This window comes from Phoenix dactylifera, chromosome 18 (assembly GCF_009389715.1).
Source record: "Phoenix dactylifera cultivar Barhee BC4 chromosome 18, palm_55x_up_171113_PBpolish2nd_filt_p, whole genome shotgun sequence".
Classification (NCBI taxonomy): domain Eukaryota; kingdom Viridiplantae; phylum Streptophyta; class Magnoliopsida; order Arecales; family Arecaceae; genus Phoenix; species Phoenix dactylifera.
The window spans coordinates 9,119,535-9,144,967 of NC_052409.1; the positions used below are offsets into that span (position 1 = coordinate 9,119,535).

A 25,433-nucleotide genomic window follows, 5' to 3' on the forward strand; every position below is an offset into this window, starting at 1 on the left:
TTATATTGTATTTTAAGAATAATTAGAAAATGGAGAAAAAATTTTTATCCCATGTACAAGTAGTATCCTTGAATTTACATGGGTGTGTGGGGGAATAGGTAGATGGTCTATGGATTGGAGGTGGCCTGCATCAAACCCAGATCCAACCGTAGCTATTTCCAGCCAAAGTCAACTTGGGCATGTCTCATTTTCAACTTTCAAGGCTAGTCTTGGTCCCTTTCAATTTTCGTTGTCGCCGAAGACAATGGCTTATCTGCTTCCCATGCGACCCGAGCTCTCACGCTAAAACCGTGATCTACCTACGTGTCACATCATAATTGGTTATAGAGATATCTTTAAACAAGCCGAGTGTCCTCGGACAAGCCCGTCCCGTCCTTGTTCTCTCGTCTTCCGGCGCATCGGGTTCTAGGGTTTCTTCCTCGGTTCTTCTCTCACCGGTCATAAGGTGAGAGATCCGATCGAATCCCTCTCGCGGATTCTTGATCTCTGTGACTTGATCCCTCGTTATTAAATTTTTGCTGCTTTCGATCGGTAATTGGTTCTCTTGTTGAAAAATTCTGATAACATTTTGGTTCTTTTTGAAATGGCTCGGGAATTTTTTTCTTTGCTTGATCTAAGATTCGTTTCTTTCAGGAGTATGGTATGGATCTGTTTGGATCTGTTAGTTTATCTAGATATTTTTATCTTCTTTGTTGTTCGGTCTTCACTGAATTCTTTAATGTAGGATTTTTTTTTTTTTGAGATGTCTGTTGGTGATTGGATTTGGATGAGATCTTCCGTTTAATACAGAATAGGGCACTAGATATGTTTTGTTGCATATTTGATGTTGTTTTGTTTATTTTGCAAGATAGCCAGGGATTGAATGCTTTACTTCATTATGTGTTAAAATCTCTGCGTGCCTGCAGGAGTCTGCTTAAAATCCGACGTTGTATGTCTGATGTCTCAATCTCTTGTCATAGGTTGTATTTTACCGTTGGATTTTTCGATTTATTGATGGGTGCGACTGAACATGAGTTCAGCTTGAGTGTTAGCCTCGCAGGTAACCCATTCAATATTATTTTTTTTCCTCCTAAGACGAGGGAACCTTAATTCCTCGTGCTTCATGTTCATAATGATGTTGGATACCTTTTTCTCCTTTTAGTGATGCTGGATACTTGATATAATTTTTATAGAAATTATAGAGGTGGAATTTCTTGAACCTAGGGATTTTTGGAACCTATCGTCCAGATGCATATGTTTATCCAAGGATAGGGGCAAGGCTAGCTGCCCCTTGCCCCATGAACTTGACTGGTTTCCTTGTTGGCCCTTGATTTATTGGCAGATCTCACATGAGATCCAGTCATGGAGGTTTGAGTGTATGTACAAGCCAGGGGTTAGTATAACTTTATTGCTTGCCAAACTTGAGATTAATTAATCTGTTCTTGAGAAGAAGGAACCTCATCCTAGAATTATATATGTTATAGGCCTTGGTAAGGGTCAGGTTGGAGGTGGTATTGCATTTCACCAGTCTTGGCTATCTAAAATCTGGTACTAACACCTGGTTTTGCATCTGCCTATTATTTAGGTCTGGTTTAAGTTTGGGTTAGTAAGACCTTACAATACATAGTGTCAATGGATCGGGTCCAGGTGTAAGAATACAAGTACATACTGGACGCTTCTCAGGTTTGGATTGGATTCTGTTCCAAAGTAGGTAATATTATGAAAAACCTAGGTGAGTTCAGGTGATCTGCCCCAGGCTGCGATCTAGGCAGAATTGCTATGTTGATGGATTCTTTTCTGCCCGTTGATTGTGTTCTCACTGCTGCCTGGAATTGACTTGCACAACCCCCAAACCTCCCATGCTGCTGAGGATAAAAAAAGAAGTGCAAAAAAGGTAGGATTGATGTCTCAAATGGGCTATGCTATTACTCTAATCTAGCCGGGGAAGCCTATTCAGGTTCTTAGGCTGGTGTTCATGACAATAGTGAAAGTGGGTCTGCACAATGAGAGATGGCTTGGTGTTGGGAGGTAGCTTGCTGGTGTGAAGAGCTGCAGGGAATTTAGACCTAGATAAGGGTATTCAGTAGAGGCTTTGGACTGAACCCTTATGTATAATTTATATCTTATTAATACCTTATCTGTTATATGGCATCTACTTTGACATTACTCTAGAAAATCCCAATAAGTTGTATCAGAATATGTAGAAGTATATATAGGGTAACTATGCTGATTTATTGTTGAGTTGGGTTGGCATGTCTTACACTTGTATCCCACCAAATTGTATCATTGTGAACTTGAGTGCAACATATGTACATGCATGCTAATGTGCATGCATACACAGGATGATAATGTTGTCATAAATGGGCTTGAATCCACACTATTGCCCTTCAGAATTGTGCCATATGGTTGGTTACCTTCTACCAAACCTAGGACTGAAGTAAAATTTCTCAAGGGTTTCCATTTCATGCTGTTCCCTAGCCATCCATTGTTAAGTCCACACTATGCATACATACAAGGTAAGAATATCGTTTTCAATAGTGTTGGATCTGCACTCATGCCATACTGAATAGTGTCTTTTGGTTGATTATGTTTCTATGAGACCTATTACTGATGTAAAATTTGTCATAGGTTTTTCTTTTGTCCCATGCCCTAACATTTTTCTAGCTTCATCCTGGGTCCAAGAAGAGCCTGTGATTGGTCTGGGCCTGTAAGTTCAATTGATAGTTATAGGGTTAAATATTATTACTTTTTTCCATGTTAACCTATAGAAATTTTGAGAAGATATATTTCATATCGCTGAATAAAACAATAACTCCTGATTGATCATTTATATTTTGGAATTATGGGCCACCTCAATTATTCTAATCGATGTTATGTGGTTGACTGGATAATAGATTTGAGGGAGCATTGCTTTTGGTGTGCATTAAACTATAAAATGTGGAGGGCAGCATGGCTTTGTTACCTGAATTGGAAGCAAAAATTGAAATGCTAAAAAAATGTTGCTAAGAATTTAAGGTATATAAGTTCCTAGGAACTACATATTATGAATAAATAAAAGTAAGCTAATTTGGTCATTTCATATTAAAGAAAGGAATATATTATAGATATTCAAAAGAATGATATAATATTAGTGGTACATCTCTACTAAACTAAGTTTGATTTTGATAAAAACAGTTTTTCAGCGTAGAGCATTTATTCTACAGATGGAGTTGAATGTATGAGGGTGTGTGGGCAGGGGCAAGAGCAAGATATCAGGGCAGCTGCAAATATTTCAGCTATTAAGCTGTTAGATATTAGTAAAGTTTTGTTATTGGAACAACAACATGGACATCTTGCCAATTGGCTCTCTCCTTCATTTTTTGACTATTTAATAGGAAAATCTGGAGCATTTATGTTGAGGCTAAAAAAGGGTAGAAGCTATTGCCTATGTTAAAAGATGTTGGAGGTGAACAATTGCAGTTTTGCCTTCGTCTCAATAATTAATAACTAGCAATTTTTATTTGCTGCTACTTCTTGAAGTTTTCTGCTTGCCTTCCCTTGATGACATTTTTTTGCCCGTAATCAGATTTTGGGAGCGCAATATATAGTGCTAAAAAAACAAAAGTTGTTGGGATTATGGGACTCTTCCATATAATATATGTTGTGTGCCTAGCTTTAAAAGTTAGCTGTTGTATATCTATATTATAATAAGTTTCTGTCCAGAGATAGTGGACCTTATAATCTTATGAAATTAATCTTAGCCATTATAACTACTCAAGCTATATGTCCCAATTATATCATAATATTCCCTCATTTGCCATAGAGTGCTTCGTGGCAAACACATATTCAAACCTTAATGAGTAGTCGCCCATCTATCATTTTTCCCATCCCACCCTGTTCTTCATGCTTCACTCTTCTCTGAAGAATATTAAACTTGGCAAATAAGAGAAAAGGAGCCGGCTGGGCTTAGGACAAGGCTACCTTCTGGCTTAGTGGATTGGAGAAATTGATCTCCTTGGGCTGATGATGGAAATGGGCAGTGGCAAGGGATAAGTCCAGCTATAGTCAAACCTTATATTACATGGAGGGGAAAAGGATCTAACAGATCCTTAGCTGAAGCAATGAACAAACAGTGATCTCTCTTTCCTTGGAATTATATCGATCCATAGTTTTCAGTCTACTTTGTGTTGTTCTCTTTATCTTTTGCTTGAGTAATAAGAATGCTTTGTCTCCAGCTTCTATTAGATAATTGATGGTTGAAGATCTCATGATGCCCAAGCTTGATGTTGTTAATAGGAACTCAACTTATCTAAACTGAAAGAATCCATGGGATTTTTTTTTTTTTAATTTTTTGTTCCTAACAAAGGATGCTGGGTTATTTAATCCAAATATGACATAGCTAAATTGTATGGTAGAAACAGCTTGTATCATGATTTCCCAATTTTCCAAAATAGTTCTCAGCTTGAAGTTTCACTATCTTTCAAGGAACTGTGTTGTGGTTATCTCATTGTTACTTTTTTTTTTTTTTTTTGAGAAAAAAGCTCTTGCAAAAGCGATAATAAGGTTTTTTGCAAAGTTGTTACTTCTAATGTCCATCCCAATGATGGTGTTATTGCATGTCATATAGCAAATGTTCTTTGCATGGTTGAGTCATTTGTATGTTATGTTCTCATGGTCTATGCCAATTCAACCCAATATTGACTTACAACTCATCAAAGTTGAAAAGTTTCCTTCTTCAATGGGAATGATCCGAATATTTTAATAAACTTTGTTGTGGTTAGTGGGCCTGTGTTGGAGCAAATGTGGTGGTGGTAGAATACAACTGAGTATGCTTTTTGTGCAATATCATGAGCCACATAGTGTCACTTAGGTGCAATCTCTCAGTCCGTTGATCCCATTGGGGCTCACCATGCCAGCTGCTTGGTCTTCTGGCAAGGATGTGTTGTGTTGAGCAGTCTTGCGATAGCCTAACTAAAATAATTAGTAAATAAAGAATCTTGCTGTTAGCCAAGTGATCAAAGCTTTGGCCTTCAGACCATGATTAGTAATCAACCTTCAAATTTTATCGATTTAGTAGAAGACACATTGTTATTTTTTGTCTGTTTTCCCTTTTTTAGTTTTAACTTCTTATTCATGATGAATACTAAGAAAATTTTTTGTTTAGATGTCCACAGACTGTCAACCCAAGTCATCATTGAGAGACCATATGAGTACTGGTTTGTTTGTAGAGAGTCTAGAGACCAAAAAGGCTAACCACTATTTGTCAGCACCTATGCTTTTCGAACCAAGGAGTGTAGATTGTTGCTAAAATATGCACAGTTAGAAAGCATTGAGGATGGCACAAGCGATTGCGCCTCATCAAGAGTAACTGCCAATCTCTCGTCTGTTTGCCAAGTTCAGTCAACAGGAGCTCTGGTACATATCATCAATAATTGAAGATTATAGTAGATATTGATTGCATTTTGAGAAGGTTATATCTAGGAATATTTATGAGGAAACTTATCAAGGAGCTGATTTAGCAGCCAATTCTGGGAGGGTTAATGAAACAAATATGATTTGGAAAGGAAATTGTCCTCAGGACTTGGGAAAAAATTCTGGCTTGCGATGTATTGGTTGTCTGCATGAGACGCCCTTTGCAAGAGGCTGTTTTACTTTGGCCATCTCTGTTGTCATAGAGAAAAAGGAAGGAAAATGATAATGAATAAAAGAAATGGCTACTCCTTTTTACTTTATTATTCGTTTTACTAATTTCAACAAGTTAAAGGCAGTTAAATTCTTTACTCAAAAAATTCTTCACAAAATGATGAAATTTTTTAAAATTTTTGTTTGGATCACCATGTACGCATGCATGTGAACATTCGCCAGTATTATTAAATGATGTGTGTTTGTACTTCTTCAGTTACTCATTTGTTGTTCAATAGTTCCATTGTTTTTTCTTTTTTTGAAACATCTATGAACTAGATACTTCTAGGTAAATATTGACTTGATGTGTCCTACTCTAGTTAACTAAAGGAATCGGGTAAAAGTTTATGCTTAGCAAACTAAAAGATTGGCTGTTGATGTGTTAATCTGATAAATTTTGTCCTAAAGGAACAAAGGACCATGGCTCGTCCATGTTCGAATGTTTGTGTGGAAACTGTTGGCATTTGAGATCCTAGAAAATCAGTTATGTGACAGGCGTCCAATTATCATTCATAAATTTTGATGAACATTAAATCCTTGATGGAAGGTACCTGGTACAGCTTTACTCTTCTCTAGTCTTAACAAGTTGATAAGCAGGAAACACCTTCTAACTATAAGGACGTGGTATTCTTAGACCCATTCTCGGCGCTGTTTTCAAATGTATCCTGCATGGCTGCATATGCACCCTATATGCAGATGCTGTCTAGCGACTGCAATGCACTGGGCTGTTGAATATGCAGCAGGTATGATGTATTGGTCTAGGCAGTCTACACGAGGAGTCTGTTCTTATGCTGGTGACCACATGTTTTTCTCCTCTCTGTCCTCTTCAATTGATAGTTCTTAGATTGTTTTCTGTACTTGAAAAATTGAACATAATATGTAGGGGATATTGTTATTTTTTTGGTAAACATGTTATACTATTACTTAAATAGGTTCTCAAATACATGTGAAAGTGTATACTCATTTCTTTTTTTGGGGAATATTTACTCATACCACCATACTTGACTATCTTTATCATGCATAATTTATTAAGTGGTGTTTTGCCTTAGTTATCATAAGACTGAAACAAAGGGAGATCTGTCATAGCTTTACCTGTAACCCTATTGTTCCTGCCTTGTACAGGAACCACCCCAAATAAATAATACAACACTGTGAGTTCCATTGTTTTTTAAAAAGCACACACCTAAATCATCAAAGTGGTCACCTAGGATTAGATTTTCGGTGGTCAACTGGCTGTCTTTATAGTTCCTAACTGCTTAAGCAGGCCCCATATGTGGACCAGCTGCCAAGATGGTGCCTAAGTGACCTACCTAGCTTAGTAAGTCCATATTGGCCAGGTTTGGACTACTTTTTGTGGGGATGTGGTTTTAAACCAAGCGAATCAGGCTATTAGTTGGCTAATGTATTATAATTGTCCTACTTTAACAATTGGTGCTCAAGATTTTTGTTATACTTAAAAGTTTTGCTTTCCATTATTTGTTTGTAACTTTGCAGCGAGCAATTATTATATGATAGATTGTTTATTTTAACTACAAAAGTGAACCATTAAGCTTGCTTTCTTTGGATAAGTAATTAACATCATCATACAATTTGAGGAAAGTTTGTAATTTTATTACTTAAATATCATCCTACACTAAAGTAAGTTCTTAGATAAATATAAGGACTTCTATAAGTTGAGATTTCCCTTAAATTTCTTCTAATATGTCTCTGACTCTAATTTTTTTTATACTTTATAAATAATAATTAATTATTTTAATATTTTGTCACAATCTGTCAAGGCATCCGCCTAAGCCTTGCCTTCTACCTAATTGTTATTAGGTCCCTTGTCCACCATCCTATGGCAATTGTCTGCTGCAAGAGTTTTCAGTTTCACAAGTCATGTTGTTTCTGGTTGAATGCATCAGCAGTTTGGTCATGAAGTAGGCTCAGGCCTCAGCTTAAGTAGCTGGCCTGGGCGGCCTTGTTGATGGTTGGGATTGGTAGACCCATGGCCTCAAGCTGGGCCTGGATGATTGGTGATATTATTGACCTAAGCTTGGGTTGGTGAGATTCCTGCAGCTAGCCTTTGTCTTCATTTAAATCCATCGTATGCCCACCTAGAATAATGTGAAGCATACAACTTAGGGCCCTTGATTGCATGTTTGCATTATTTACATGCCTTCTGTTTTGCATAAGATTTGCAGGAAACAGCATAGAATCTCCACGTAATAATCTTGAATAATTTGTGCAGTATCTTTCCACTAAAATATTTCATTTTTTCCTGTATATGACTGAAGACTTAAAAGACTGAAATCTCTTTAGCGCAACTTTAGTTGGCCCAACCAATATGACTTTCTTCACTGATTTCACTCTTCTATGATGGAACCTAAAAACAATACTTTGAATTAATAGATAGTGTTGAGTAGATTGTAAAGTTGGCAAGCTTTTATTATGAGTCATTTTGTTACTTTCGGATAGTGTCGAAGGAACTTTATTTGCTTTGTTTTAGTTCCTTCACCAATTTATGTACTTGGGAGAAGGAAATGGCCCATTTTTACACAGCTGCACTTGTTTCTTGGGCTGCACATTATTATGCTCCTTGCAGTTCATCATCATTGTACATTAATATATTCTCCATTAATCTACACAAAGTTCCATGCAGTGTTTTTTTCCTTTTCATTCTATAAGGTTATATTAAGAATCTTAGCAATCTTATCAAAGATTTATGACTCTCCAACATGTCCTCTGATTTATGAATTTTTCTCATGTTTAGTTTCCCCTTTTAATGTTTTTTGCTCCAAATCATTTGTATTTGTCTTCCTTCCAGATTCAAGGAGATCTTGCTGTCAACTTATTTAACCAAAATGAGGCCCATTTTCTGTGGCAACTTTGAGTATGATGCTCGCCAATCTGACCTTGAGCGACTTTTCAGCAGATACGGGAGGGTTGATAGGGTTGATATGAAGTCAGGTAGTCTTTATCCATTTGTAAGCAAGTGTCAATTCATTGTTCTAAGAAGTTTTTTTTGACCCTTAGGATTGTTAGCTGATGTATTACAAGTTAATATATTTGTTTCCTTCAGTTCTTGTAACATTTGTTTATTTTTGATTGAATGCGCCAATTTGTGAATATTCTGTGGAAGTTACATTTGAAACTGAAGAATTATTCCTGGATGCTAATATTGAATCATGATTTAATTCTTAGTATTGCTCTCCTTTTGACAAATGGCTGCAGACCTGAGTGGCTTCAACACCTGCAGTTGGAAAAGTGTATGAAGAGAATATTGCTATTTCTTTATTTTTCCTTTCTGGTTGTAGTGTACATAGTTACAGCTCCATATTTATATGCATAATCTCATGCTAGATATTACAATATGAGCATGCCTGTATATGATTCTTAATTGAATGAAAATCCTTGTATCCTACTATAATAAGTTCAAGTTGCATTACAGATGTAAAACTAAACTAATTCTGTCCATGCTAATGGGCATATATTTACTGAAAATCATCAATTATGTTCAATCTATGTAATGGCCCTCAGTAGATTGCAATTTAGGGACCATAATCTATGTCAGAGCAATAATATGTGGGTGCACCCTACTATTGATGCCATTTCTCAAGCAGGAGTCCTCCCTTTTTCAAAGTTGACATGCTACAACTGCATCAGCTCTCAGTTGCTATGTTGCAACCATTTCCAGACGGCATGACATATTCACGCGGGACCTTTTTATTGAGTTTTACAGGAGAATTGGGAATCAGGATGAACATTATTTATATATTTTTTGTAAGATTAGCCCCCCGCACTCAACAATTTCTTTGGCGCAGGAATGTATTGGAGCATCCATGCTCTTCCTGGCTGATGGGCTGTGCAACACCTTTCCTGCCTGAGCCCGAGTGTCATCTTCTTGTGTATTTCCAGGAGCTGATCTGTTCCACCATTCACTGTGGCATCTGTCCACCTGGAAACATTTCCCCAAGAGACCATTGCCTTTCATTTTCCATGAACTTTGCCCACTGTCCCAATCTGCTCATGTTTCCCATGCCGATCTTGCGGCCAGGTTGGAGAATAGGTCGAGAACGCATAATCTGTTCGATGGCCTACCACGAGAGACCTACTTTTGGATTATTATACCATGACATCATTTAGTTCTACACATGAGGTCTGTTCTTGATTTTCTCGTCCACTAGTTTCTAACATTCATAGAGATGGGCCGAAGTTATGTAAATATCTTTGCAGAGTCTTTTGAATATTTCATTGGAGCCACAGGCCTCAGCTCTCTTATGAAGGTTTCGTTATATGAGGGGCTTATTGACCTAGATTTCTTATTAAGTTAATAATTTAATTCTTGGATTTGGCATGTACTTTTGCAGGATTCGCATTTATCTACATGGATGATGAACGTGATGCGGAGGATGCAATTCGAGCACTTGACCGGATTGAATTTGGTAGGCAAGGGCGACGGCTACGTGTTGAGTGGACAAAGGTACATGACTTTGCATTGCTGGTCAGTGGATAAGTGATACACCGAACAATTTGTCTTCTATATTTCTCATTGAATATCCCAAAATTGGATTTTCAGCAAGAGCGTGGTGGCAGGCGGTCTGGCAGTTCAAGAAGATCTCCAACCAATATGAAGCCAACAAAGACCTTGTTTGTCATAAATTTTGATCCAATCAATACCAGGATGAGAGATTTGGAGCGGCATTTTGAACCATATGGAAAAATTTTGAATATTAGGATTAGAAGAAACTTTGCCTTCATCCAGTTTGAGTCACAGGAGGATGCCACCAAAGCATTGGATGCTACCAACATGAGGTCACACCCTTACATGCAAGTTCATTTTTTGTATATTGCACAAATCTTTAATACATTTTTTTTTCTTTTTTATAATTAAATTTTGACTGCTGTTTCTGAGTAACTTCTTTCTGCAATTTTTCCTATTGCCTCATGGAACTCCTTTTGTTTAATTATCAAATTCCATCTTCTCACAACTTTATTAAATCAACACTAATCTTTTGCAATTAATGGTTCATGTGAATACAAGTTTTGACATTGAAGATTCTTAGCATTCCAAAAGCCCAAGCTGAAAGTCTCAAAAGTCCTAAATTTGTATTAATATTTATCCATGTTATATTTGAGGTCAACTTTTCAGTTATTGTTTGCTAGCTTGTAAGTCGTATGTTGGCAAACATGTACAAACTTTTTTTCATAACTTGTGATGACTATCATATGCAGATTTATCTTTTTCCTAGGATCCCATATTCTAAAATCACTGCTATAAGATGCTTAGTTCATCATTTTGATGTTTCTATCCTGATTGTGGTTCCTCTGAAGCTTGACAGTGAACTTGGCAACTTAGGCTCATGGTAACAGCCTGAGTTCTCTAGTTTCTTTTCTTGTCAGCTGTATTTTGAAGCTGTTAATAATGATGATTTTTCAGGATATATATTTTGATGAGGAAGAGGGTGAGCTTAGCACAATGATAAGGTTGCTCCGTTGTGACATGAGGTCATGGATTTAAAACACTGAAACAGTCTCTTTACATGCAGGGGGTAAGGTTGTGTACGTATGTCCCTCCCCTGACCCCCCACAATGGCGGGAGCCTCATGCACTGGGGTGCCCCTTTATATTTTGTTGAGAAAACTAAATTTTTTAGGCTAAAAGACCATGGAAGTTGTCCATCGAATACAACATGTTTTGAAGGTTTTGTGATGGCCCATGCTATTGAGGTGCATCTTGCTATATACTGCTGGTTCCACTGAAGGATATAATGGGGGCTTAGATCACTGTTTCTAGCAACTTTATAAAGTTAATTAGTTTGAGGTTATCCCTAATAGTCATTATGGAAAATGGGTTTGTGTTACAACAGAGGGAAGATAAGGAAGCACAACATTGGAGATTCTTAAACAAATTGCAGATATTGCCAGCTAATATTGATAACAAATAGTGTGCTTTAATGGATTGTTTCACTAAATGCCCGAAAATACATTCACCAATGTGGTGATGGACACCTGTTTCAATTGCCCACAATTACATGTAGTTCCTGTGGACTTTCCTTCCAAACACCAATTTTAACATCTTTATGGGGTGTATTGTGATAAGCATACTGTATTCCAGGTGCGCATGGTAGGACGAACATTTATCTACCTTAATCTATCAACTTCTCCATTGCTTATAGATCCTTCTGTTAAATATTTGACTTACTCTGCAAATGTTTATTCTTTTACAATTAAAAATTATCAGAATTGGGTCTGTAGCTCGAGTTGTCAATGATGATCACCTTTGTTTGCATCAACTTTGAACAGTATACATTTTTCATTTGGTTGATCTAAACAAATCAGTTAACCTTCATTCTCAAGGTGAAATTTGCAAACAACTTATGTATCACTGATTTGATTGTCTGTTCTCTTTTGTATTGGATATGTAGCAAGGTGATGGATCGGGTTATTTCAGTCGAGTATGCACTTCGTGATGATGATGAAAGACGAAATGGGTACAGCCCTGATAGAAGAGGTCGGAACAGATCTCCAGAAAGGAGAAGTGATCGTGGGCGATCTGCCAGTCCTTATGGTAGAGGCAGGGAGAGGGCTAGCCCTGATTATGGTCGTGGTCCCAGCCCATATAACAAACCTGAACAAAGGGGTAGTCCTACTTATGGTAGAGCTGAAAGCCCCGATTATGAGAGGTACCGCAGGTTAGCATCATTCTTTGATTGCCATCTTTCTATCCTGTATGCTATTCCCAAGTATTTTATTATTAATTGCTCTACACAACTTGTTACTGGTTTTGCAGTCGCTCACCCAGGCAGGAGAGATTGTAAGATGATTTCCAGTTCTATGTGATTTTGTTCTATCTGGTTGTGGTACAGGTAATTTGTTTATGGTGTGCTTGACATAGATCTTCCTTCAGCTACTTCTACCGAAGCAAACTGACAAATTTCTAGGACCTTTTGTTTTAGGGCTTTTATATCATGTAATTTGCTGCACTATGGATTTGTTGTTTTGCGTATACAATTATCTTATCTATCCATGCTGGACAAAGAAGAAAAAATGAACGGTGTGGGATCAATTTTTAAAATGTTTATCTCTTGTTGGCTCTTGACAAATTTAAGGTTTTTTTCCATTTAATGATTGTCTTGCAGCTATTTCTGTGCGGAATTCCGAATTCTGAATAGTATTACATATTTTAACTGAGGATTTGAATGTGGCTTAAAGCAGCCTGTCTGAAGTAATTCATTAAATTGAATTTTGTTGCAACTCTAGCAACTATTGGAGGACCTATCCTTTGTTTGCTTTTAGAAGGAATGTAAGCTACCATTTGTTCTGGAGGTTACTTGCTAACTCAAATTGTTTGGGAGCCGGTAATACCCATATTCCTGGTTTCTTCATATAGCCATATTTACCATGCCCGTATCTACCAGTCACATTCTCAGTGTTTGACAATACTTTGGATTATTTGGTAAAGTATTGCAAAAACCATGGCCATGAAGTGAGGCATAAGACCTTCTGATTTGGTAATTACTTGGTCTTGTTACAGGTAGTGCATTATCAGTGTCAGTTTTTGCACATCCACTGTACTGCTTTCCAATTATGTATTTATGTTATCTTAGGTCTTCCTGGCCTCTCTACCTACCTTTGGTCTAATCACTCTCCTTGCTGGGCCTTAAATCTTGATTATACTATTTTATTCCATTTGCCCCTTCAATATTCTTGATCGTTGTAACTTTTTGCTTTGCTTTGCTGTTGTAGGGGATCTCTAAAATCATTCCCATATTCTGCTCTGCTGATTTAATTTATGCTCGAATTCTCCTTGCCAATTCTGGCCACATGCAACATTTACATCAACGTTGCTCCACTGAGATTTTCCAGGAACAGCAGAACAACCAATGGAGTTGGCTACACTCTTGCTCATCGAAAATTTTGTGAATTTTCATGTTTAGTGACTTGAATTGACATGGTGATACAGAACTTTACGCATACGCCCGGTTGGAATAAATTAGCAACTGTTTTGATTCACAATGTTGTCTATTTTTTAGATTCATAGGACCAATTTCTTAGCAATTGGTTGCACGTTTCACTGTCTAGTCTTTAGGGGACACATATTCAACCTCTTTCGTATAAGTAATCATTCTGTTGTTCTGGAGTGCTAGAGGGCAGATGGTCCTGGGTGTTCTTGCATTTTGCCTCGGTGCATGTATTAATGGAATATGATTTTTCGATTGCAAGGAAACTAAGATTTAATATGATGAGCATCTATGTTAGTGTAATCGCCTTTCTTTTCTTCTCTCCTCCTCCTCCTCCTCCTCCTCTTCTTCTTCTTCTTCTTTTTTTCTTAGGAAAAGAGGAAGGAGGGAGGAAGAGACAAGCCCACCCTCGCGTAGCAGTCCCCACTGGGCTTCCATTCCATCGGGAGAATATTCGATGCGGGCAGACTTGACTGTGTGTTGGGCACGCCGGCCGTTTTTACTCGTACCCTTTCCATCTGTGGGCCCGGCTCGGTTATTCTTATGGGCATCGGTATGAACCCTCTATGTGAGTACATCACACTTAGCACTGCCGAAGCTATCAGTTGACCAATAAGTCCTTCCACCCTACGTGTCTGATCAGGAAGCATTCGATCTTCACAATTTAATCGACGTCTGCGCGTTTCGAACTCGGGCCATGCGGGTGGAAGTAATGGCTTAGTTTCACTGAGCTACCACCTCAGTAGCCTATTTTCTGCCTTTCATCCAAGGTTCTGGGTGGGTGCTCTCTCAATCTCCATGCCTCTAACCAGAAGGCAAACTCTCATCTAAGTTCATATTTTCTCCATTCCTGTGTTTCAATTACTGATGGGGTCTTGAAGCTCGACAGGTTCATTTTGCCTTCGGCCTCTGGGTTGTTGGTCTTCCAAGCATAGGTGCTCACCATGGAAGGCACACTTTGCATGGATCTGTTGGATGCCTAACCCGCTATAGAAATAAGTTCGAGGCTGTTCCCCTCACATTCCTATTTTTTTTTGGGATGCCAAAGCTTATCAAACAAATTGTGATCTGTATTCAACCGTAAGCTGCCGCTACTTTCGAACTGTGGAATATGTACAAAATCTTCTTTTCTCATTTGGATTATGGAGAATCGTGTTATTGTGTTAGTAGGTGTACGCAATGCATGTGATGAATTCAGAAACCATGTTATTGATGATTGTGATCCCATCAAGCAATCAAATGGAAGTAGTTACTGATAAAGGAGTTCTTTTTGATTCTTGTTATGCATGGGAATGATTCAAGAGGTACGTTTAGTAGATGCATGGGGGTGGTTCCATGATATCATTTTTCACTTGGTGCGTTGAAGTCGTTTCTTTGTAGAGGGAGTATCTGATGGTAGTCTTTTTCATATAATTAAACACCACTTGGCAAGAATGGTGCGTGTGACTAGCTGAAGACGAAAAATATAATTTTTTAGTGGTGGTGATTTATCGGGATATCATATTTAATTGATCAGTGCATTTAAGTGCAAGAAATTTTTGGTGGATTCCTCGAAGTATAAGTGACCTGAAATTTAGCTCACAAATGGTGGCAATATCTTATTCGAAAAGGGAGTTGTGTTAGATTTCTTGCCATTTTTTTGGGTGGTTTTTTTTATAAAACAAAATCGAATTTCAATTAATGTGAGCTTATCATTTCTCTCTCTTTCGATTAGCAAACTAGTAAAGTAGGTGAAGGTCCAATGCCTGTGGAATTACATTTCAAATCTTAGATTGAGGTGCGCAAATTATTAGCAGAATCTAGCTTTAAGAGATTCTCGAGTCTCAGTTTTACTTGCACATACTACTTGCTCTTCCAGAGGATGCAACTTTCCAGTACTCAATTTTAATGGTAACATACAAAAATGAAAGCTGTAGTTAAATTGCGCAAGCTAAGTAGAAATTCATTGTGCCTAACAATCTCTGAACTCTAGCAAATTTCTACATGCTATCACCATTTACTTAACATTCAAGAAAAAATGGTGAGCTTTCTCAATCAACGGTGCTTCCCCAGCGACCTTTCAGAAAACAAACCAGCTACAAATCATTCCCGTGCCCATGATGCGTGGAATGGAGGAAAAGGGGGAAAAAAAGTCCTTGGAAGCAAAGCGTCGAGCATAAATCTTGCATGCAATATTATGATTTTTTCCGACAAAAAAAAGTCATCGCTTGAACCGACCACTGTTAAGAAATTCAAGAGCAGAGACCTGAAAGATGGCCACTGCTAATATAATACGCCAAGTGCTTGCTGGGATATTGAAAGTTCTAAGCGTTTTAATGTTCTCTTTCCGCACTACAAAGCTAATGAATTGGAGCTGGGAGAAGTGGGGAGAGTCCTTTAACTTCAAGGCGTGGGGCTGCCGCCGGACACGTTCCTGGTCAAATTGCGAGAGCTCGTCCTGTGCCGGCTCCCATAAGACATGCTTGCGATTATCAGGTGCACTTTTAATACTACCCCTCTTGCTATAGTATATAATTTTGACGGCTTCTCAAGGTCACATCCTAGGAGAATGCTTCCTTCTTTTTGATTGAAGGGGAGAGCCGGGGTCCACCCAATTCTATTAAGTAGAAGAGTAGTTACCTTTGTTTAATCCATGCTTCTTGCGTTTTGATTTCAATTTGTGACCAATGGGTGATCGGGATAGTGTCCTCCGTTTGTTCCTCCATGAATCTTGTTGTTAAAAGCAGTGCCTCAATTATTCTAAGAAAAGGTCAAGATCCATTGAACCTTCTTTATGGCTCAAAATTTTCTGTTCCTATCATTAGGCTTTTGTTTGGTATTTCATGAAGACTGGCATTTGATGATACTGTTTTAGGTGCTAATGGAGAGTGAAAAATAATAATGTGGTGCGAATGTTAGATACTACGTCCCTCTCGATCGTACATCTTGCGCACCATTGCATAGCATTATGCATGTCTTTGTTGGCCGAGTAGAACTAACTTTCCAGTAGCGAATGAATGCAGCTCCGGCGGAGACGGTCGGTGGCTTAAGAAAGACCCTACCAGGGATGCAATCAAAAACACCAGCAAGGACTCCATTTGAACCAAGCGATTCGCAATGTCGGATGGTCCCAAGTCATGGTGATTCGATCTGTCCAATTAATTGGTCTTAGCCTTAGCCATTAGGACCAACTTAATGAGCTTTTGGTACATTCAATTGCTTGCTTGTGGTTGTTTTTAGCTGGGGAGGGCCGGCCAGGACCATTTGGCATTCAAGAGGCTGCCCAAAGGTGGGATGGTTTTGGTAGATTTTGATGGAGATGGAAGATCTAACTAGTAATGCACTGCTAGTTAGATAACATACCGTGCGAAAAATGAATTGTGATGCTCATTTATGCTATTGGTTTCAGCTGTTTTCAATGGCATGCTCTTCAACTTGGAAGGCCATGGCCGAGGTTCAAAACCTGTATTGGTCCTTAAGCCATAAAAAATGCTAATCCATGCTATGTCAAGTAAAACTTTACGACTGATCTTTACATTCTTATATCTCAAATGCCACATTATCCATCATGCCATGATGTAACAGTGCACGTACTCATCACGTTTTCCCAATGATTTGTGACTCAAATTGTAATACCCAGCACAACTAATAAGAAATTAAGCCAAGTCCATTTAACCAGTCTAGATGTAAGAGTTGGAGTAGGAGATCGAAAAAAAAAGAGTAAATGAAATTTTTTTTTCTGAGATTAGGAATAAATTATACTTACACTCAATAGTATGAAAAACCTATGCTTATCCCTCTAATGTTTATTTTTATCTAATACATCAACTCATAACTTAACAGGATGTTATTCACACCATTAACTTTTAATGGGACCCAAATGCCATGTAAGAAATTTTTTTGGAAAATAACCAAAATAATCTTACAAAAATCTTTCTGATGTTTATATTTATTATACTTACACCTAATAGTTTATAAAAATCTATACTTATACCCATTTAAATTGGCAACGTTAGTCAAACTGTTTATTTATTGTTAAAAGTTAAAATTACCTCTATAAGAAAATAAGACTCCTCTTTTATTTTTCGGACGCTCGGAACTCTTCGAAGTATTATGTCTTTAAAAGTCTTTTTCTCTTTGAGATTAAATGGCTAGGGGTTCATTCCCACTTTGCCACTCCACCATGAGTGTCCTTTTCTGACGAGTGACCAACAACAAGCTTTCTTCCCAATCGATATTCGATGACAAGCATCCTATTTTAGTAAAATTCAACTGTCTCAATTTTCGAGCGATCGCACCAAACCTTCCCGACCAACATCCGTTCTTCCCGATCAGATTTTGTTTTTGCTTTCCCACTCACCATATCATTGAGATCAGCGATGCTGGTGTATTATTTGTTGATTTTGAGTTCTACTTATCCAATACAGTATACGTGATCTTTAACATTGTCGCTGTGAACGAGGATTTCTATATCTATACATGGAGCTATAACAGCTCTGGTAGCTTATCATCCAAAGTATCCAAATTAGACGTGCATGAGAACTCTTCTTTTTGGAGGGTGCATCAGTTGTGATTCCATAGCTTGGCTTGGAGCATAGATATGCTGGCTCATGCAATAAAACTCTTGATGTTAGTTTCCTGTAGCAGAAATAAATTATGGGTTCAAGTATTGGATAAAAACAGACCTCAGGAGGATAAACATATATTTTTCAAACTATTGGATATAAGTATAATTTACCCCTAATTTTAGGGGCTTTTTATAATTTACACAGCACTCCGGGGCAATTTTGACTTTTTATATGAGGTAAACGGATTCACTAATGCCGTTAATTTAATTGAGTATAAGTGTAGGTTTTACAAACTGCTAAATTATATTATCTTAAATCATACATAAATAAACTACTAAAAACTATTTAAGAGTTTGTAGTCCATAATTAAACCTTTAACAGTAGAGTAATTATGAAATTATTCTTTTTACAACAAAATATAAATTTTATAAATACGAGGTTCCTAGTTTATAAATAGTGCTTGATGATAAAATAATTATGGAGCCATTATTTTGCAATAAATCATGAGTTTCATAATATTATATGCTTGATCCTTGATTTTAAGAAAATATAATATCATCAACATTTAATCCTATTTTTGTGTTTTTATAATACCAAAAAATAAGCAAAAATTTGAAAACTAATAAGGGGTTGGTGTTACTTACATCTTTCATCTTAGAATTTCAAATTTGACTAGCCAAACCTGCTAAAACTATTTAAAGATCTTAAGAGTAAGATAAATTCTCATTCGATAACTTTATTAGTATTGAAATAACAAGAAAAACAAAATGGTTGGCCGAATGACGGTGGCCCGGTTAGATCAGGTCTATGCAACACGGACAATGAATCATGGGGCACATACTTGATTAAGGCCGAGGCCATTCAATAGGGTTCATCAATACTATGTTTCATAGGCACTTAAAAGGCTCGGTGATCGGTCTAACTGGCTGCCCGAGCATTATGGCAGATCAAGGCCCTTTATAGGAGTCAACTCGGATCTATAGGATAGGAAGATAAGACTCAGTTCATGGATCCATAGGTCTTCTTAGAGAGAGAAATAGGGAGATGAGAGAAGGAAGAAAAAGAAAATAAGAGAGAGAAACAAGAGAGGGATGGCCTCTCTCTCTCCTCCTCCTCTTCTCTACTTTCTTTCTTCCTTCTATTCTTTCTTGGAAAACAGGGGAGGAAGGGAGAGGACGGTGGTTGGAGGTGGGGGACAACCGGTGAGAAAATCCAAAGAAAGAGGTCGAAAAACAAGGGAACTGAAGCTTTTCCCTAGATTTTGGCTGTTGACCACTCATTGGCGGTCACGACTCTGTCGAGGAAGAGAGTAGAGAGGTCGTGGGACTTAACCGGTGGTCCGATGTCAGGAGACGGCAACGCCGATGGCCAAAAAAAGGAAAAGAAGTGCTGAAAAAATAGGGGATGCAGAGCATCTTTCTTTCCACTCAAAAATTCGGCGATCACCGACCGAAATTAAGGTTCTTAAACGGTCCAGAAGGAAGAGGAGAGGAGTGGCTCGAAGGAGACTAGGTCTTTCCCCGGTTTTCGGTGGCATTTGGCCACGGCAACGGCGCAATGGGCGACCAACGTTCAGAGAGGAAAATGAGTAAAATCTCTAGTGGTGGGCTCCGATCTCAACTGCAATCTCCAATGAGTGGAAGAGGGACCGGGATGGGTCTAAATAGAGCTTGGCCACAACCGAAATCCGGTTTAGAGTTGGATTCTGTCCGACCTTTCCGGAGAGGAAGAAGACTACGATCGGGAGTCATTCCTCCAGCCACGTGCACGGCACATGCTGAAATTCTTCTTCTTCTTCTTCTTCTTTTGGAATCTTAGGATGGGCCAAAGCTCAGGTCAGGCCGGTCAGGCTAACCAAGCCTTAATCGGGCTATCACAGTACGTCGGAACTTTGATACCTTACCATTGGGGGTGATGTGGTGGCACTTTAATATGGCCATAGTTCTTAGCTGTCAAGTTGAATTTGATGATTTGAATGAAATTGATTTATAAACGATATTTTAGATTTTGAGAAAAATGAAATTTGACATGCGTAATATTTCGATAATGCTGCAAATCTTAATTTAGTTTTAAATTGATGAATTTTATGTGCTGATTTTATATAAATAAATATTTAATTTATTGTTTAATTTATTTAGCTAAAGTATTCATTGTTTACTGAGCTATCTAGCTTATTATACGGTTCTTGTTGTTTTTATAGATCCAAAAAATTAGCTCGATTCGGAGTTTTATTATGGGAGAGCGATTAGAGACAAAATTTTAATATCTTTATTTAGACTAGATTTTATTTTAGAGTTGATGCAAGATTTTGGAATATTATTAGTTTTGTAAAACTTTTAATTTTGTTAATTAAATTAGAATTTGAATGTTAATTATTTAAATTTATTCTGTTGTTTGCTGTATGATATCGTGATAAGATGCCTTATATACTTGTAGAGAGAGTTCCTATGAGTATACGGTGGTTGCCGCGACTCCCGACTCGTGATCTCGTGCGAGGGGTGTGACACAAATATTATCCGAAAATAAAATTTTTAGAAGTTCGGAGAATGGATGCTGCGACTTGCAATTGGTTTAATATGATTACTATTTTGAAATCAGAGAAGGAGACAAGGAAAATCCATGCATGTTATAATTGCTTAGATCCAATTATTTGGAGATCGACTATCCGAGAATTACAGATGGAATCTCTGGCTTCTACGTAAGAGGAATCCAACCACCGAGATCAGGCTCCACTTCATCTTCATGTCCTTTTTCACAAAAAAAAAAAAAAGAAGCTGGCCACATGTTTTATAAGCATGATTAGGCAAATTAATTAAGGGTGGCTGGTGAAGCTGCAATGCATATAATATACACCAAAAAAGAGTGGATAAAAATGTTGACAGTCTAATTAGTGGATTTTAATATGAGATTTTTCAATTAATACCATGATTGACCTTTCAAACAACTGAACAAGATAGGGCATGAGTGGCAGCGAAGGGACCTTTGGAAGTCATGGACTACCTTAATGAAAGGAAAAGCCACTCCTAATAGTTTCTCACCAATGCATTGATCTATTCTAGTGATGACCCTGACCTTTTTTTTTTTTTTTGCCAGAGATGACCCTGACCTTTAGAGATGCGAAAACACTATATCTCATTCTTAATTCTCATCCAACATGGCTTTCGGGGCATGCCAAGTCCAAATGAGGGATTAAACTAATCAAATACTCCCAAGATTTCTTTCCAACATAAAATTGTGCAAGTTGGCCGCAAGAAAAGGTGGAAGCATGAAGCATGTTGACATAGGAACGAGCGATTTCCACTCCAATGATCAGCACATGCATATTCTCCAACAAACTGCATGATGTTGGCATTGATCCCTTTCATTGTATTGTATATATTTTTAATGCACAAACCTACAACTCAAAACTTAGGGATGCAAATGGGTTGGGTCGGACTGGGTCATAAGTGATTTCGACCCGACCCGGTTCCTTGTTCGGATCTTAATATTGGACACAAACCTAACTCAACAGGAAATCAGGTCAACTCAGTCCACAGCTAAAATTTTTGACCCAATGGGTCATTCAGGTTGGGTCTAGATCAGATTCGGATTGGATCTCTGTACTTGTCATTCTCTGTACTTGGTTTCTTTTGCAATAAGTAACAACTACCGAAAGCAGGTTATGCAGAACCATACAAGTGAAAGTGCCGAAGTATCAAGGATTGATGCCATTATAAACTAATCTAATAATGTTAGGCTTAACCTTATTAGCCACAAGAAAGAATTTTTGTTCATACATGCAACACATTTTTTTTCAAATAGAAAAGAATTGCATCTATGCTAATCCTTTTTACTTAGCAGTGGTATCCCTTGAATTTGTTGGAATGCATCTACTACTATCTTTTATAAACATACTACTAAAAAAACATACATTGAATAGGACAAGGAATATAGTTTTGATAATGACACATGACGAAGTTCAATAGCTGCAAAGAAGTCGTCATTAACCCATCTTTATCTACATGGTAAAGTTATACTCTATTTTGCCTTTATTAGTGTGAACTTCTTTCTTAGAAAAACAATATTCCTATTTAATGTAACCAACCTAAGTCTTAATATAAATTTATTCCATTCAATAATACACTAGAGAGTTAGAGACCCTTAAGCACTCCTGCAGGCTCTAATGGTGTACCAGGTTCGGGTCGGGTCATAGGGTAGGAAACCTAAAATTGCCCCAAAAATTAAACGGGTCTGGTTGGGTCGGGCATAATAAATCCAGACTCGACTCGAAAAATAGAACATGCTTAATTTTAGAACCGACTTGGCCCTACGGGTCCTCGTATTAGTTTTAAGCAAGTCGGGCCAGGTTGGGTCATGGGTCAACCAGACATATTTGCTGCTTACTCAAAACTAAGCATGAATAGAATAGCAGGCGAACTGCTTGTTATTAAAGGTGTTGGAAGAATCTCTCTCCTAGGATCCACCTTCATATTTTTCGATCTTTATACGCGCGCGCGCACGCACACAAAGGAAGACCATCTCAGCCAGTTCATACAATGGCCTTTTCTTCCCTCCAACTTGGTATCAACTTCTGGTTTGCATTCTTTAACAAAGAAAGGGAGTGAGGTTGGGGAGCTGGAACTCCAGATCTAAACCTTTGTCCCTAGGAGCCTAGGTTTTGGACTATAGATCTCACCGAGATAACTTTTTTTTCCCCCTTCTTTCTTGTCATCTCATCTAGCCTGACCACATGTTCCAAGTTTGAATAGTTTTGGTTCGGGTTTGAGTATGTGACCCAACTACATGTTCAGTTGAAATGGTGGTGGGTCCACAAGCCAATACTTGTAGAGAAATTTATGATACGTGGTCATGGTGGACATTTGACCAAGGAAATGGAATTGCAGCATTCTGCATTCACTCCTAGCATGAGCCAATGCCAAAGACTCAAATCATTTTTTTCAGAAGTTAAATAGTGGGAACATATATCGTCTCATATACTTTAATTTGTCAACATTTATGAAGACTTTCATACAAAAACCGTGTTGCAGTTTGAACTGTTCTCATCTCTCGTAGCACTAAAGCATGTAAAGAAGGGAGGAAGTTTACTAGGGTTTAAGAAGAAAAAAGTAACACCCAAGAATAATCCAAGAAAAGTAACCAATGTTCGCCAAGTTAAGTTAATACAGTGGATCCATCAATATTTATGCTAACAATCAAAGGAGACTTTCCCTCCCCACCCATAACTCCAGTCTTTGTTGCTTGCTTTCCATTGCTTTCATCGCTGCCGTCGCCGATGACTTTAACTACCAAAGCGTCGCTCTCGACAGCGCCTTTTGTGAGCCGCTGCGCCCGCTCCGCCTGCAGATCCCAATCGGTGCGTCGCACCACCGACAGCATGGTCGCCACGCACGCCGCCTGCGCCGCCAGCAACCCCAGCCACAGCCCCCGGAAGTCGAAACCGCCGAAGAACGCCAGCCCCACCGCCACCGGCATCCCGAACCCGTAGAAGGAGACCAAGTTTATATTCGCCGCCGCTCGCGGCCGCGCGCACCCCCGCAGCACCCCGCACCCCACCGTCTGCGGGCAGTTCCCGAGCTCGCACAGCCCCAGTATCGGCAGCACCGCCGCCGTCAACTTCGCGATTCCCTTGCTATCCGTAAACATCGCCGCCCACGCATTCCGCACGGATACCGCGAAGACGAGCGCTGCCAAGCCTAACGCCGCCCCGCACGAGAGACCGACCGCCGCCGCCCGGCGCGCGCGGTCGGGGCGGTTTGCACCGAGCTCGTTGCCGACGCGCGTTGACACGCCGTAGCTCAGGGATGAGGGGAAGATGTAGAGGAGGGAGGTGGTCTGGATGAGGATGCCCATGGAGGCGACGGTGGATTTCGGGTCGAGGAGGAGGCCGCAGAGGAGGATCATGATCTCGTACCACCACCACTCGAGGCAGACCGAAATGCAGCTCGGTATCGCGAGGCCGATCAAAGATCTCCAGGCATCGAAGCCATGTTTGGTGAGATGCAGCTCACCATCATCACCACTGGTGGGGCTGTGGATGCCGAAGAAGTAGATGAAAGAAACCAAGAGGATGAGGAGGTTGAAGTTGGCAGAGACGGATGCCAGAGCGACGCCTTGGATGCCGAGTTGATGAACGGAGACAAGAAGGTAGTTGATGGGGATGTGGAGGAGGAGAGCGATCGCGGCGCAGTAGGTGAGAGGGATGATGATGGACTGGGCGCGGAGGTAGACGCGGAGGGGGTGGAGGAAGGATTGGAGGAGGAGGTCGGGGAGGGAGGTGAGAATGTAGGAGCGGGCGGCGGCGGCGATGTCGGGGTCTTGGCCGCAGAGGAGGAGGAGACGGTGCATGACGGCCCAGAGGGCGGCGATTGGAAGGGAGGCGGTGAGGAGGAGGAGGACGGTGCGGCGGAGGGCGAGGCGGAGGAGGGCCGAGCGCTTGTTCGCCCCGAAGGCCTGGCTGCAGATGGGCTCCATGCCGGTGGCAAGGCCCGAGAGGATAGAGTAGCCGGTGATGTTGGCGAAGCCGATAGCGAGGGTGCCGCCGGCGAGAGGGAGGCGGCCGAGGCGGCCTAAAAACAGCATGGAAATCATGGATCGAGAGTAGAAGAGGAGGCCGCTGAGAACCATGGGGAGGGCCAAGGCGAGTAGGGACTTGGCCTCGAGCAAGGCGAGGGCGAGCTCGCCGGGAGGCCTTGGGTTTAGAAGGGGTGGGCTTGGGTGCTTTTGGTCGACAAAGGGGGCGAGGAGGGTGTGGTGCTCGCATTGGGAGTTTGGTGATAAGGCGTTGGAGTTGCACATATTTGGTTGGTGCACGGGAAGGAATTGGAGAGCCTTTTGTTGGGGTTTTCGCCCGCAAAGACGAGCGGAGTCTAGAGTTTTGTATAGGAAGCCTACGCGCCTCCTCGTTTGTACCAAGCGAACGGGAGGACGGAGTTTATATAGAACTCGTTGGTCCATTAAAAAAAAAAAAAAATTTCTTCAGTTGATTATAGAAAAGTGTCCATCTCAGAGTAGCAGCTTATGAGCATATACTTATTTTATTACACTTTATGAAGAAAAAAATTTACTCATAAATTTTGATGCATGCTTTTGGAAAAAAAAAAAAATTCAATTTCCAACCGGTAAAAAAAGTAGCTTTTTCATATGTCTTTCATAAGTTTTTTTTTGAGAATCTTATTCCTTCTATGCCATTTTCTCATCATTTTTTTAAAATTCTAACTAAATAAGGAGTATTTTTTTTATTTTTTCATTGACCATATTTTTTCTCATTATTTTTCTGCGAGATGTTTCGACGGAGGGAGGAATTA

General features: G+C 39.4%; 2 protein-coding genes across 9 annotated transcripts; one reads left to right on the forward strand and one right to left on the reverse strand.

Moving 5' to 3' along the window:
* The first annotated feature begins 298 nt into the window (after nt 1-298).
* Nucleotides 299-13,634, forward strand: LOC103721180 (serine/arginine-rich splicing factor RS41-like). 8 transcript variants are annotated; one of them, XM_026810052.2, is made up of 7 exons: nt 299-445; nt 8,447-8,589; nt 9,990-10,102; nt 10,199-10,434; nt 12,047-12,313; nt 12,412-12,487; nt 13,368-13,634. In XM_026810052.2, exons 2-6 carry the CDS (start codon nt 8,484-8,486, stop codon nt 12,437-12,439), a joined length of 750 nt encoding a protein of 249 aa, XP_026665853.1. In that variant the 5' UTR covers nt 299-445; nt 8,447-8,483; the 3' UTR covers nt 12,440-12,487; nt 13,368-13,634. The 8 variants fall into 8 exon arrangements, with proteins under 8 accessions (XP_026665853.1, XP_008809486.1, XP_008809481.1 ...); XM_008811264.4 differs by having other exon boundaries at nt 12,047-12,304; XM_026810051.2 differs by lacking the exon at nt 13,368-13,634 and adding an exon at nt 960-1,039 and having other exon boundaries at nt 372-445; nt 12,412-12,746.
* A 9,444-nt stretch (nt 13,635-23,078) lies between these two features.
* On the reverse strand, nt 23,079-25,024 carry LOC103721186 (protein DETOXIFICATION 49). The gene has a single exon (XM_008811274.4). It carries the CDS (start codon nt 24,922-24,924, stop codon nt 23,281-23,283), a length of 1,644 nt encoding a protein of 547 aa, XP_008809496.2. The 5' UTR covers nt 24,925-25,024; the 3' UTR covers nt 23,079-23,280.
* Between the last annotated feature and the right edge of the window lie 409 nt (nt 25,025-25,433).

Coding starts and splice junctions, on each gene's coding strand:
- LOC103721186 (XM_008811274.4), bottom strand. CDS start 24,924: ATGTGCAACTCCAACGCCTTATCACCAAACTCCCAATGCGAGCACCAC.
- LOC103721180 (XM_026810052.2), top strand. CDS start 8,484: ATGAGGCCCATTTTCTGTGGCAACTTTGAGTATGATGCTCGCCAATCT. Junction 8,590..9,989: donor TAGGGTTGATATGAAGTCAG/GTAGTCTTTATC, acceptor GTACTTTTGCAG/GATTCGCATTTATCTACATG. Junction 12,314..12,411: donor GATTATGAGAGGTACCGCAG/GTTAGCATCATT, acceptor CTGGTTTTGCAG/TCGCTCACCCAGGCAGGAGA.